Source organism: Sciurus carolinensis, chromosome X (assembly GCF_902686445.1).
Source record: "Sciurus carolinensis chromosome X, mSciCar1.2, whole genome shotgun sequence".
Classification (NCBI taxonomy): domain Eukaryota; kingdom Metazoa; phylum Chordata; class Mammalia; order Rodentia; family Sciuridae; genus Sciurus; species Sciurus carolinensis.
Genome location: NC_062232.1, coordinates 111,014,272 through 111,028,978, shown reverse-complemented (window position 1 = coordinate 111,028,978; position 14,707 = coordinate 111,014,272). Strand labels below are relative to the sequence as shown.

Here is a 14,707-nt window from a genome sequence, read left to right as displayed (position 1 = left end):
TTGTTGCATGCATGTAGGAAAGAAATTGAGATGTTATTTTAATAAAGTGTGATGGAAATCTATTCAATTAAAAAACAAGGATGGTCTTCCTTTTGTTTTAATCGATTTCAGAAGTGATCGGTTCTACCCTATTACTAAGGGACATGACTGCTACAAACAGGGACAAGGAGGCAAGTGAAAATGTACGGTCAGGGTAGAGAAATGGAATTGAAGGATAACTGGAGAGAAAAAGGATAGTAATGACTGACACCAGACTGCATTAAGGAACCACAATTCTATTCTTGATCCATTCAGAATTTCTCTAATAGTCTTCCTGGAGTTATAGCATTCTACTTGAGAACTTTAATTTTGTTTACTGACCTTAATGTTAAGTCCAACATATTTACAAGACAGTGTTAAACACAAAATTCAAAGAAATGAAGCAATCATACAGATAAGCTATTTTAAAATATAACTTAATGGAGAAAAACAGATCAATTTCTTTATTCTCCTACTCCTTACATCAGGAAAATCCCTTTTAATAGATTTCATTCCATCCCCTTCCTTTCTGTTCCTGAAACCATATCCAATAACTCATAAGCCTTGAGTAATTATTTAATAATAAGAAGATATTGAAGAACTGGGAATTTTTCTCAGTGGTAGAGCTTTCAACTAGCATGCACAAAGGCCCTGGGTTTAATCCATAGTACTGCAAATATTTTTTTTTTAAATTGAAGATGATAACTTATATATTAATTTTGTGGATCCTTGAAGCTATGAAGTTTACCCACAATCTTATATCTAGGAAAAACTCACACTCCTTTATGCTATATGCTGCTTCTCTTCTTTATTACTGAAAATCTTTGCTAAATTTATGTTTTTCCCAAGAACTATAGGGCTTAAATCTGTATATGATATTCTAATAAAACATCAATTAAGGAGATCACATAATTTATTGTCTAACCCAGGACATTTTTGAAAAGGGACTTAATTAATAATTCTGTCAAGATAGGAGGCAAAAGTCAGAACAGATGGTCACTGTAGCTATAATCAATCATAAATAAAATGTGCAGAGTATCTTTTAATTTCAAAGAAAGACTCTGGTTATAATGTCCCAATAATAAATTAAAAGTCAAAGGAGAAATGTTGTGAAATAATTAAGATACCACATCACACCCCCCACAAGAAAACAAACTTATGGATCATGAAATTTAAATATTTATTTTTAAAATCCCCAAAACACTGGAGTATGCTTCACCTAGAAACAGTTTATAGGACTAATAACTACAATGAATAAGCAATACAATTTATATCTGTGATACAGCTGTAAAGTTTCAAATAATCAATTTATAAACCTGTTGCTTTTACTTTTACAAAAATATTCATTTAATCCATGATAAGTTGCAAAATTATTTTGAGAGTGCTACACATTATAAACTGTAATTGTGTTTCAGATACATAGCAGGTGAAAATTTAACTGAACCATTACTTCAAAATACAATGCATTAAAAGTAATTGTTACTGCATAGGCACCAATGAAAAGAAATTTCTTGGCATATTACACCACAACTTTCTCAAGCGTCTATATTTTTAAAAGAGCATGTAATGGCTGCTTTGATGAAAAACTGTATTCTTTCCTTGAAGAACATTTTATTTTAATATTTGGCAATTATTCAGATGTTTTAAATGACTTTTGTGCAAAATCCAAGTGTGCAGATCCAAACAAAATATTAACTATTGAAACTAATTAATATCAATAATTCTACAACTACTGATATATAGCCCCAGTTCAGCACTTAGCCAGGCATAATATATGTACTGGCTTTAAAAGAAAGAAGGTTATTATCCACTCAACAGTACCATAAATATAACTAAAAATTAACTGTACAGTCTAACTTACCTTTGAATGGACAGAAATCATCCTGTACTATGGTTATTTTTATATGAACTGGAAAATGCTTGATTAAATACCCTTTTAAAAATGAACACATGATGCTTATTTACTGATGACTATGATGAACAAAAATGAATAAATAGTTTATAGGACAATTTACTGCTATGACAAAATATACTGGTGTAAATTATATTCATACCTGTTGATCAGGTATTCAATCACACAACAATAAGTATTTTTTCAAGCTCTCTAAATCCAAGCATATGTGATTTGAGTTAAAGATTTAGAAAATGAAGCCAGAATAATTCCTCCATTGTTACCAAAAACCCATCCTTGGCTAAATGATTTTGCTTTAAATTTCTAACCATATTGCCTCTTCCCTCTAAAAGAGAAGATAAATACTGCACACCAAGAGGTACTTCCGTTGCTACATGTTGCCTGTCAATGCCTCAAACACAGGGCTCTCAAATGTAATAATCATTGAGCTGCCTGGAATTCATACCAACTTGGTATAAGAATCAATACTTTTCCAGGTTCAATTTCAAAGAGCTTATTAAAATTTTCTGTTTTAAGAAAGCGTGTCTTACTTCCACTTTTCCACAGATAGGCCTTTTTAGAATATGCTTGTGTAAATAAAAACTTTTGAAGCTTGATGATTTATGAAAGTTGAATACTTAGGATGACTTTGAAAGACCTGTATGTTTAATGAGTGTACAGTTAACTAAAGATCAAAACAAGAAAGGTATTTATCCTAGTAACTTAAGAAATAATGATACCTAAAAGCAAAACTGTATCTCGACATTTACTACAATACAGGTGAAACTATAATATTAAAAGTTTTCCTTACAAAATAATCTCTTTAAAATATAAAATGATAAACACCATCACAAAATAGTTGAATAGCTTCTTCCAAATCTTCAATGTTGCAAAGATCCAAAAGGCACATGGAGCTCACGAGTTAAGCATTGTTCAACTTGAAGTAGCTTTGGTGGGTTTCTCTGGGTCCATATGAAACTGAAGCCAGAAGTACTTTCTTAGGTGGATTCATCTGCAGAACACCTATAAAATTAAGAAAAACATCACTTGATGTATAATTATGGCTTATATTTCTCACTTATATGAACTCTGTAATGAAGGATCTGATTCAGCCAAGGAGATAGATACTTTCAATTGAACATCATCCTATAGACGTTAAAACACAAGTAAGTCCAAAGATCCCTTCTGTATTTGATTTCACAACTTCCAAATGATTTGTTTGCATACTGGAAATGGATGGGAGTTTTTCATTAGAATCTGAGGGATTTTAAGAGGGTATTAGCTTATAAGTACAAGTGGGCTTTATCGGGTAGAAAGATCTTTGAAGAGTGTATGATTTTACAGGTCATATGGTTTGTTCCAACTTAATCCCACTTGACGTCATGAATACAAGGAAAACAAAGAGGCAGTGAGAAGCAATATAATGGATTTAAATAAAATTTGTATCACTTTATAGCATGCTTAAGCTGTATGTGTGTGTGTTCACACAAAAGTCTTACTTAATAAAATAATTTTAAAATTGGTTATAAGAACTTCTTTGAGTAAAATCAAATTAATAGTTCAAGATACAGTATAGAAACTAAAGTCAAACATAAGGGCCTTTCATTGTCTGGACTGAGTTCCTCTACCTAAAATTTTTTCCTTAACTTTTCATATGGGGGCCAAACTTAGGAACTTAAGCACTGGAAACTATGTGAATAGTGTTGTTTTTGCAAATGCTGAGCATAGTATCAAGAATGAAAGTATAAAAAAATTAATAAAAATTAAAATTTGAAAAAAGAATGAAAGTATTCCTAAATAACATTATTATAAGTGCCCAAATGAGAACGTGTGCAGTGACCTTTGGGCTATTACACTACTAGCAGAGAAAGGGGAGAAATCAGGCCATTCATTCATAACTGGAAAACTACTTAATTGTGTCTAAGGAAAATAATTTCAAAAACTATGATCAAGATGGGCAACCAACAGTTTTCAAGCGTACAACTATTTTTAAAATGACATTTAATGCTTACTTTTGAAACTTTTCAATTAATTTTTTCACCATTTTATCTGTGATGCCAGGACAGGCAGCTTCAGCCACAGCAATACTTTTCTCGAGTTCTTCAATCGCCTGATTCCTGCTTGCATTATTCTCATCCTGCTGTTTCAGCTGAGAAAGATTGACAGCTGTAACATCTGAAATACTATACTATATAAAATAGATATCAAATGCCAAAGAACCTGCACTTACTTCAGCAAATGCAGGTGTGATTATCATAGACAAACAGCTCAGAGTTTGCACAAGATCTTGCTCCTTTGAACAAATAATATCGATTACACACACGAAATTAAAATAATCATTCATGCTTTTACTTTATGACAAATGTGAATTAATTTGAATTCTACCCAGGAAAGACCTAAGATATAGCAAAATCCAGCTTTCTTCCTATCATGAATTCCCCCCCACAGACAAAAAGGCCCCTTCTAGAATTATAATAGCTATCTATGATTCCATGGGCTTATGTATCTCTAGGTAAAAATGACAATAACCACTTAAATGACTTAAATGACTTTATCTTTTCTTAATTAGCTCAAAACTAATGCTAAATGAGAAATACTACATGTGTAATGAGGCAGGCAGGCATTTAGGGGTACTGAATCCTAATAATTTTTGTTTTGTGATACTGGGGATCAAACCCAGGGCCTTGTGCTTGCAAGGCAAGCACTCTGCCGACTGAACTGTATCCTCAGCCCCTGAATCCTAATAATTTTTGACCATATAATTTCACTACATAGTTGGGAAAAAAAATCTATCAAGAGGAAGTGATCATCTCCATATACATACTGCTCCATTCTGTAGCTTCTTTGGATCAGGCTTCTTTCGCACAGTGGTAAAACTCCATTCAGGATGAGTATTGTTTTCCCTGCTGGTGGATTCCCTAAAGAGATTGCCAAAGATACATCTATAAATTTATAAATAATTCAGCATGATAAAAACATCAAATCAATGCAGGCAGAATCTGAAAAGATAATTAGCCCAATGTTTAAAAAACCCATAGTAAAAAAGCTTGACCTCACTTTCAGGTAGATACATTTCACCAAAGAGCAGCAGTGTGTCTGTCCATCTTTCTATCTGTCCTTCTGCCTGCCTGTCTGTTCATCCTTCCTTCCTTCTTTCTTTTCTCACTCTTCTTTTTCTTTGCAGTAGTGGGGATTGAACCCAGGGACACTTTAGCACTCAGCTACACCTCAACCCTTTCCTTCCTCTTCCTTTTCCTTCCGTCCTTCCCTTCCTCCTATTTGTTATCAGGGATTCAACCCAGGGGCCCTTAACTACTAAGCTACATCCCAGCCCTTTTTACTTTTTATTTTGAGACAGGGTCTTGCTAAGTTGCTAAGGTTGGTCTTGTACTTGTGATCCTCCTTCTTCAGCCTCCTGAATGTTTTTCAATTCTAAATGTGCATCAGCATCCCACATGGAGACTTCCCACATATATACATACCTGTCCCCCCACCACTCCCAAGTTACTGAATCAGGACCTCAAGTAGTTTTGCTTATTGTTTTATGCGTCACTGGGTGACTCACAAGGGCAGCGAAGGCTAACAAGCATGAGCACAGAGTACAAACTATCCTGGTACTATGTTACACATTTTGAATGTTGGGCATTTTTTCATAAATGTGGGAATCTAAGAGTATTATCTAAAGAAATTTGGTGTTCCCTTTCTCCCAGTTTGCCTACTGCAAGAGTAAATTCTGGTGTAGCCTACATATTCTCCTAATCAAAACTAAATTAGAAACTTAGAGGCTGAAGTTTTTATATAAATGCTGCCATTAAGAAAACACTGCAACTTTTTTAAGGGGTAAAAATCATACAGAAATAGGTATTACTATTATTTTTTGTGGTGCTGGGGATGGAACCCAGGGCTTCAAACACACTAGGCAAGTGTTCTACCATTGAGCTATATTCCCAGTTCCCACAAATGAATATTTAAATGTGCCAGTCTGATCACAGTTTGATGCATGACTGAGAGATGCAAAAGGTCAGTTTTCCAGAGGGATTTTGGAGGTTGCCATCAAAGCATGAGAAGACATAGCTCCTTACTTTTTTGGGGTAGTGGGGGTTGAACCCAGGGACATTATACAACTGAGTTACACCCCCAGTCCTTTTTATTTTATTATTTTTTTTTATTTTGAGACAGGTCTTGCTCAGTTGTCCAGGTTGACCTCAAACTTGCAGTTTTCCTGCCTCAGCCTCTTGAACTACTGGATTATAGATGTGCTCCACTGCACCTGTTTCCTTATTACTTTTTGCAAACTAATGTTAACACCTTTAATGAAATTTTATTCCAAAATTTTGTAATATGCTCAAGTATCCACTAGGGGTTAGACCAAGACCATTTAAAACTAGAGCTATTCACTTCTAAGAAAAGCATGTTTCCAAATTCATTGTATTCCACAGACTGTGACTGGGGAAGACATTCACAGTTTCTAAGATGAAACCTCAGAAGATAGTTAATATTTTAAGCTAATGCAAACATACCAGATCACTGCTAAAAGACACAGTGTATTCAAATGGGCTATCCACATAAAAATTAAGTAATTTGTACATACGAATCAGAGCCATCAGAATCAGATTCATCATCACTGTGTCCTTCTGCCTTCCATCTCTTAAATCGATCTATCAGTTCAGTCAGATAAGAAGTCTTCTTGGAATTCTTTACAATGAATTTATGTTTCAGAAGTTCTTTAGCTGTAGGACGCTAAGGAATAAAATGAAGAATACATGACTATTTCAAAGCTCTTTATGATTGTGAGGGGTGGTCAAAAATAGCATTTGAACTAAAAGTAAGTCTACAGGCATGAGGACAATGAAAATGTAGGAAAATGGCTAATTCTGTTTTTTTAACTGGCTCAAGTCAACCACATTAAATTCACTACTTTGTAAACCAGCAGGCAAAGCCTTCTCAAAAGCCCATGGCAGGATTTAGAAAGTAAAAATGTTTCAAAATAATGCTTTAAAATACTTTTATTACACTTACTGTAAATTGAAAAAATCATGACAACTAGTAAGGCTATAATTTTGTTATCATCTGCACACATCTTCTAATCCTTTCTCTATCAAGCATCAATTCCTATTTTATCTAAATGCAAACACCAGGTACTGTGCGGGATATTTTTCTTCTAGCATTTTATTAATATCAGAATGTTTATTATTAACTTAAAATTAGTTATATCAAGTTCTTGTATATTTGTAGTCTCTAGAAATCATAAGGCAGCTTTAATTTAACAACAGTAAAGTAACTCTAATAAAACTGCCAAGTAAATGAGAGGACTTCACTAGACCAGGAAATGTATAAAACTTCATGTTGGAGTCTCTGAACATTAAGTAAAAAGTAAATACAAACTTAACATTCATGAAAAATAATAACATGGTTCAAAGAAATCATTGTGAATATTTTATAACTGTACTTTAGTAGTGACATAAAATGAATTTTATTTCTCAAATTTCTTTCTCCTTAAAAAAGAAATGATCAGTAGACAGCAGGAAGCTGGGGACCAAGAAAAAGATACAGGGGAAGGAGTAAAGAACTAAGGATCTGGTTAAAAACTGAATATGATCTGCAATGTGGAGGGAAGAACTAGGTTCCTGGATAGATCTCAGTCAATTTTCACATGCACTCTATTCCCCATCATGCAAAAAGCCATCTCTACTATAAGCAGATATAACAATGGAAAACAGATAGTAGTAAAAGAAATATATACTCACAAATGATGGATCTTTATTCAGGCAAGCATCAATAAACTCCTTAAAAGACTTAGTAAAGTCTCCAACAAGAGTTGGAGGATTGTTTTTTGGAATAAGAAACAAAACTCTCATTGGATGCATATCAGAGTTAGGTGGCTCTCCCTTGGCTAGTTCAATAGCAGTAATTCCCAATGACCAAATGTCAGCCTAAGGTAAGAGAAAGAAAAAAAGTCTATTACCTTGAAACTTCATTCCAGTATACTGCCACAAAAGCTCCTGTAGAATGTAGTGGTCCTATAGTTTTTAAAAAGTCTGCCAAGATAGGTGGCATTAATAAATTTTATTAATAGAATTCATTTATTTTGAAATGTATTGAATTCCATACTTTTTGCCAGGTATACCATTCTAGGCCCAGAAGATTCATTCAGGTGGTGGAAAGACTAGACAAAAATTCCTGCTCTCGAGGGGCTTACATTCTAGTATGAGAGAGAATAAACAAACATATCAGACAGTGCTAAGTTCTTTGAGGAAAATAATAAAGTAGAGTAAGGAAATAATGAATGAGAGGGTAAAGAAGGTTGCAAATTACTTGGAAGGTCTGGGAAAGACATCTCTGTCTACGTGATGTTGAAGCAGAGACCTGATTGGAAGAAGGTTATTCCAGAAAGTGGGAAGGGCAAGAGCAAAGGTCCTGAGGCCAGAGTATACTTGTTATACTTGAGGAACAATAATGAGGCCACTGTGACTGGAGAGGCAGACAACAGCCAGAGCCTTATAGGTTACAGTAAGGACTTTGGATTTCATTCCGAGTGAGATGGAAAGTCATTGACATGAACAGGGTCCAAATATGATTGGCATCAAGGGAATTTATAAAAAAGCAACAAAATATGACATAACTTTTCCTTAAGAAAAACTCAATAAAGAAGGAAAATAAGACAGTTTATTAACTAGGATAGCACCAGGACCTTTGCTCTTGCCTGTTCTTCTATCTGAAATAAAATTCTTCCAATCAGGCCTCTGCTATACAAAATTTATTAATAAAAACAAGACGGTTTATACAAGTAATCCTTTACTTTTGAGTCATAAGCTGACTGTTGAATAACTTCAGGAGCCATCCAAAATGGAGTTCCCACAAAGGTGTTTCTTTTAATTTGTGTATCAGTCAGCTGGCCAGCCACTCCAAAGTCAGCAAGTTTAACATCTCCTTGTTCTGAAAGCAAGACATTGGCAGCTAGAAGACAAAGAAAAAAGAAAAAACAACTGAGTTTCCTCAGAATGCATCTATTTTTCTCAGGTTCATATTAGACTGATATATACCTTTTATGTCTCGGTGAATTTTCTTTTCGGAATGCAGATAGTCCAGACCTTTCAAAATTTCCTTTAGCATGGTAGCGATCTGGAACTCATCAAATGGACCAGCTCGCAGCTTAAGGGGAAAAACACACACACACTCACACATGTTTCAAAGTTTGCAAAATAAAATTCAAAATTGCTATCTTTGACATAAGGGAATCACTTAGATATATGAAGCAGTTCTGTTTATTAAACCAGTATTTAAACAAATGAGGAACATTTTTAAAATATGGGGGAAGAAAGCAAAAGAGTTTTAAGTCACAGGGCTGAACAGATTTTTAAAAGATTAAATTTAATCTTCAAAGATAATATAAACACTTTTCTTAGATACTAGCTTCAAATTCTGGAATTCCTGAAATTTACATTAGAGACTTAACAAATATGTATAAACAGTGATTGAGCTAGCTAAATTGTTTTTCACTTGGGAAAAAAGGAATCATCTACTTACATTCTGGCATTTGCTATTAAAAAGTTACTAAATATTGACATTGAACTGATTTTTAGATCAGACAATTGGTAAGATTTCTCCAGCAACTATTTGATCATTCAGGTCAACTATAGTACAGTTCTTAGCATTTTGTATGTTTCAATAATATAGTAAGGAACAAAGCCTTGTTGAGACTCAAATTTAGCCAGGAACATAATAATTAAATCGTTCAGACTCATTGTAAGACAAAATTCAAATCATGGAGGGATATTTTTCAAGTACATGTAACACATTTCCCTTTCTTTCCCCATCCCCATACCAAAGCCAATAGTTCCAACTGGAATACAAGGAAAGCAATGACTAGGTTTCAGAACTTGTAATGGAATATCTGAAAATGTCTCTTTAAAATAAATGGTCATTTAAAAATTCTGGTACCTCATAAAGCACAAACAGTGGACTGTACAATATTATTACAGGAAAGGGTGGGAATCTAAAGTCAGAACCGAGGCAGAGTTCTGTTTGCTGGAAGGAGGGAAGAGGTGGTGAAAATCAAACATTGCACACTCTGCCTCACACTGAGAGGGATTCACAGCTCTTTGGCACCTTGTGTATTTCATCTTTCATGAATGCCATATTTATGCTGAATAAAGGGCACTTTCATGTCAGAATTTAACAGCCAAAAATAGGACCCATACTTTGGTCTCACCATTTAATATTAACTCTAGTCTGGGTATACAGTATACTCCAGGGATACCGGCAATTCAATAGCTCCCTTTCCTAGGTAACATTATCTATTTATTTCCAAATCTATCAATTTCTACCCCAAAAGTTTCTGTCTTACACAGTACTGATTGAAGTAATTTTAAAAGGTGAAAATGAGATCTTATTTTATTGATGGCTGGCAACAAAATTCTGAGGTACTACCAAGTAACTGAAGGATAAACATATTCATTAAGACTGGCACATCAAAAATGTTGGCAGGGCCACAGCATGCTGGAAAACTTTGTAGCAGTGAAATGGGCGTGGGGTGACAGTATGGGTATTTTTTTTCTGGTTCACCATCTCACAGAAAACTGTTTCAAATCTTAGAGTTAAAATGGCTTCTTAGGCATGTTGGTAATGATGAGAAAAGGGGAACAAAGGGATCAGGAAAGAGAAGGAACACAAAAGTAAAAGGAACACAGGTTGTTATTTTTTTTAAATATCCAAGTCAACTTAGGGAGAGATCATGCCAAAATTGTGGTCTGTCTTTGGGCTGCATAACTGAACTTCTCTCCAATGACTGAAGACCTTGTCATGTCCCTAATATGTAACACCTCTGCCCCAGGGCAGTGTACCAGCCATGTGTAATTTTGCCTCTATTATGAAGGAAGCATATGCAAAAGAGGGACATCTGCTCTTTCAAAGATTGTACCCTTAGCCAGGTGTGGTGCTCATACCTATAATTGCAGCAACTTGGAAGGCTGAGACTGGAGGATCACAAATTTGAGGTCAGCCTCAGCAACTTAGTGAGACTCTGTCTCAAAATTAAAAATAAAAATAGAAAGACTGGGGATGTAGCTCAATAGTAAAGCACTCTCAGTTTCAATCCCTAGTACAGAAAAAAAAGAAAAAGAAAAAAAGACTGTACTCTTGCGGGCCTGTGGATTTTCCCTACATTCCTTTGACTTGCAGCCAGTCCCTAATACAGCATGCTATATTATGTCTTCTTTTACAGTTAGTAGATTGTTTCCAACTTTTTTTCTCAGTGTTCATGTTTTATTCTGTTTACTTTATTATATGGTTTTTTGTTGTAAGCCACTGCAAATTCTTTTTGGAAAGAGGTAGGGTATAATAAATTTAATAATATAACGTACAGTATGCTCAATGTTTGTTCAGATGCGACAAATGGTTTTTTAAGAGTGACAGAGACCCTTGAGGTACACTATATATAATGTTGATATAAATTACAAATCATGATCTTATGTTATTCCATTAGTCAGGCACCAGTTTGAAGTGAGAAATACTCTGTTCAACATCTCTCTTTGTTTTCCCTTGCTCCTGGTAACAGAGCCCTCCTCTACTACTATCATCGTTCTTTCTTAGATTCCCAAAATGACAGCACTCATCTCTATATGACTATACATGGAAAAGGAACAAAATAATTTTTCAGCACTTGCTCTCCTTTTCAAGCTCAGTTCAATGAGGTTTACCATTAAATCACAATATTACTGGATTTTAGAGCTAGGAAAACACAAAAGATTACTAATCCAATTTCTTCATCTAATATTTGAGGAAACTAAGGCACAAATAGATGATCTTGCCCAATTTTAGCCAACTTCTCAGTGGAAGAAATGGGACTAAAAACTAGGCCTTTAGATACTCAGCCAATACAGAACCAACAACATTCTAATTCTTGAATTTACTCAAATGGCCATTTTTTATCAGGTAGAGTGCAGAATGGCAGGATGAGATCAAGAACTCAAAATCATTTCACACAGGATATAGATTAGGGCTATTAGGTGGGGCTATGCCAGTGATCAATGTTTAACACTGCTATTAGTGAACCTGATAAATAGAGTGGACTAGCTTTGCCGATGCCTACAAAATGGAGAACAGAAATGGTGAGTACCATGGGGGAACAGACAAGGGAACTGATTAATTTGTAAAGGCTTCTCAATATTTAAAAAGTAGAAGGAAGACCTCAGAGCAATTGAGAGGCTTCTTCAGGGGCTAAACAACAAACTTTTAATAATAAGACTGACAAGGCAAACAGAAATGAGATCATTTAACCTTGAGAATGAAGCCTGACTCCATATGCATGAAGGATATCATATAAAGAAATGCCAGTGGTGTTCTCTCACTAGAGAGGAGAGAGAGGAAAAAATGAACTTAAGCTTTAGGATATGAGAATTAGATTAGAGACAAGGAAAGATTGCCAAACTTGGCAACTGATTAAACTAAAATGAACTCCTAGAAGTAAATGAGGCTTTCCAGATCAAGTTTATCATATCTTTAGATTCAGTACAGTTCTGCTTAAGACAAAGAAAATCTCTTCAGTCATTTCTGTTCGTAGGTTTATTTGAAAATCTGACTCATCAGTAGTCAGGGTTAAAATCTTTTAAAAATATTTAACCACTGCCAGGGGCAGTGACACATACCTCTAATCCCAGTGGCTTGGGAGGCTGAGGCAGGGGAATCACGAGTTCAAGGCCAGCCTCAGCAAAAGTGAGGTGCTAAGCAACTCAGTGAGACCCTGTCTCTAAATAAATAAAACACAAAATAGGGCTGGGGATATGGTTCAGTGGTCGAGTGCCCCTGAGTTCAATCCATAGTACCCCCCCAAAAAAATGATTTAAAAACTAAAAGTATCTAATTACTTTTAGGTAAGGAAACTCATCTGCACTTAAAAAATAAGAATTGAAATATTACTTAATGACACCTTTTACTTAAAAACAGCATGTTCTATAATTTCGAATGCAGAGGCAGATAAATAAAATATGTCCTATAAGATGGAAGAGAACTTAAAAACGACTTACTGTAACTTCTCTTGTTTTATGAGACACCCAAGTTCAGGGAGTTCCTGGGGCTGGTTCACATTCACATACTTAGGTGAGCAAAGCTGGCCCTATAAACTTAAACCCCTATAGACTGACTGGCCCAGTGGTCATTTCATGATTCATATTTAATCTTATAAATAATGCCATATTAATAAAGATTTTAATTTATTTTATTTTACTTTTACGGTGCTGGGGATTGAACCCAGGGCCTTGTGCTTGCAAGGCAAGCATTCTACCAACTGAGCTACATCCCCAGCCCTTAATAGAGATTTTAAAGGGAAGAAATCAACATTGATAGGATTATACTAGCCAGGTGCGGTGGCACACATTTGTAATCCCAACAGCTTAGAAGGCTGAGACAGGAGAATCAAGAGTTCAAATCCAGTCTTAGCAACTTAGTAAGACACTTAGCAACTCAGTGAGACCCTGCCTCTAACAAAATGTAAAAAGGGCTGGGAATGTGGCTCAGTGGTTAAGCACCCCAGGGTTCAATTCCTAGTACCAGAAAAAAAAAAAAAAAGGATCATACTAACATGGGGAAAAGAGTTTCTCAGAGGTATTCTGCATGTAAACATATCTTCAATGGGTGGAAATTTTCCTGCACTCTGCAGGACTTAAACATTCTGATACTGGCCCACTAAAATGGCAGTAACTGTCAGTCATTTTAACAACCAAAATATGCCATCACATTTCCAAATAACCTATAGTGGGGCAGAGAGAAATCTGTACAGCACTATATATGTAGGCCTACTTGGTCAAATCTCTGAAACCAATGTGTTAGTCACTTTGGGCTGCTCTAACAGAAAACCACAGACCTGGTGACTTAAAATAGCAAACACTTATTTCTCACAGTTCTGGAGGCTGGGGAGTCCAAGATCAAGGTTCTGGAAGACTGAAGTCTGGTGAGACTACACTTTCTGGTTTCCAGATGGCCATCTTCTCGATGTACCCTCCCAGGGTAGAAAGACAGCTAGAGAGCTCTCTGTAATCTCCTTGACACATTCCTGAGGGCTCTGCCTTCTTTACCTAATTTCCTTCCGAAGGCCCACTTTCTGATACTATCACATTGGGAGTTAGGATTTCAACATATGAATTTGTGGGGGACACACAAATTAAGATTAAGAGTGATTAAGAGTTCATAATCACTCTAGTGACAGTTATCTCAATTATATATTTTTTAAAATCAAAGAACATTCAGTCTTAGGATACACTTGCAAAAGTCAAACTCAAACCTGACAGCAATTAGCACACACCCCACTCCTAATTCAGGGGAATCTTATTTATTAAGCTATTGTATTTCTTGCATACTCACAGATTGTCAGCAACATGCTCAAATCTGCAATAAAGCAGTATCTACATAAGTGTAGTGGTCCTCAAGAGTTTAATTTGAACATATTAACTAATATAACCATTTAGCTTTGCTCAAAAGCCACCACTTACTTGAATTAACAGAAAATGGTTAAAAGTGTTTGTGTAATTATTTTAAAATACTTACAAGATCCAGTGCTGAACCGCCACCCAGATATTCCATTATTATCCATAATTTTGAACCCTGTAAAGCCATGGAACAATTTAATAATTATAAACTTTACCCAAAATAACATACTAGCAAAAAGTTAAATCTTACATACTAATGTAATGATTTTAAAATAGATGTTTAAAAGTGGTTGCTTTGAACAGAGAACATATTTTTCCATATACCATTATACAAAAAAAAATAAATTTCAGAGCCTAGACTCTATTTAGCCTTTGA

General features: G+C 35.1%; 1 protein-coding gene across 1 annotated transcript in view; it reads right to left on the bottom strand.

Moving 5' to 3' along the window:
• Positions 1-1,181: 1,181 nt before the first annotated feature.
• The window catches only part of Stk26 (serine/threonine kinase 26), a 55,964-nt gene continuing 42,438 nt past the window's right edge, over positions 1,182-14,707 (bottom strand). The window contains exons 4-12 of the mRNA XM_047537127.1: positions 14,450-14,506; positions 8,953-9,061; positions 8,709-8,866; positions 7,657-7,842; positions 6,501-6,649; positions 4,734-4,827; positions 4,140-4,202; positions 3,922-4,058; positions 1,182-2,932 (exon numbers count right to left, since the gene is read on the bottom strand). Of these exons, the coding sequence (XP_047393083.1) occupies positions 2,908-2,932; positions 3,922-4,058; positions 4,140-4,202; positions 4,734-4,827; positions 6,501-6,649; positions 7,657-7,842; positions 8,709-8,866; positions 8,953-9,061; positions 14,450-14,506 (978 nt within the window). The 3' untranslated portion in view covers positions 1,182-2,907. The remainder of the gene's footprint in view (positions 2,933-3,921; positions 4,059-4,139; positions 4,203-4,733; positions 4,828-6,500; positions 6,650-7,656; positions 7,843-8,708; positions 8,867-8,952; positions 9,062-14,449; positions 14,507-14,707) is intronic.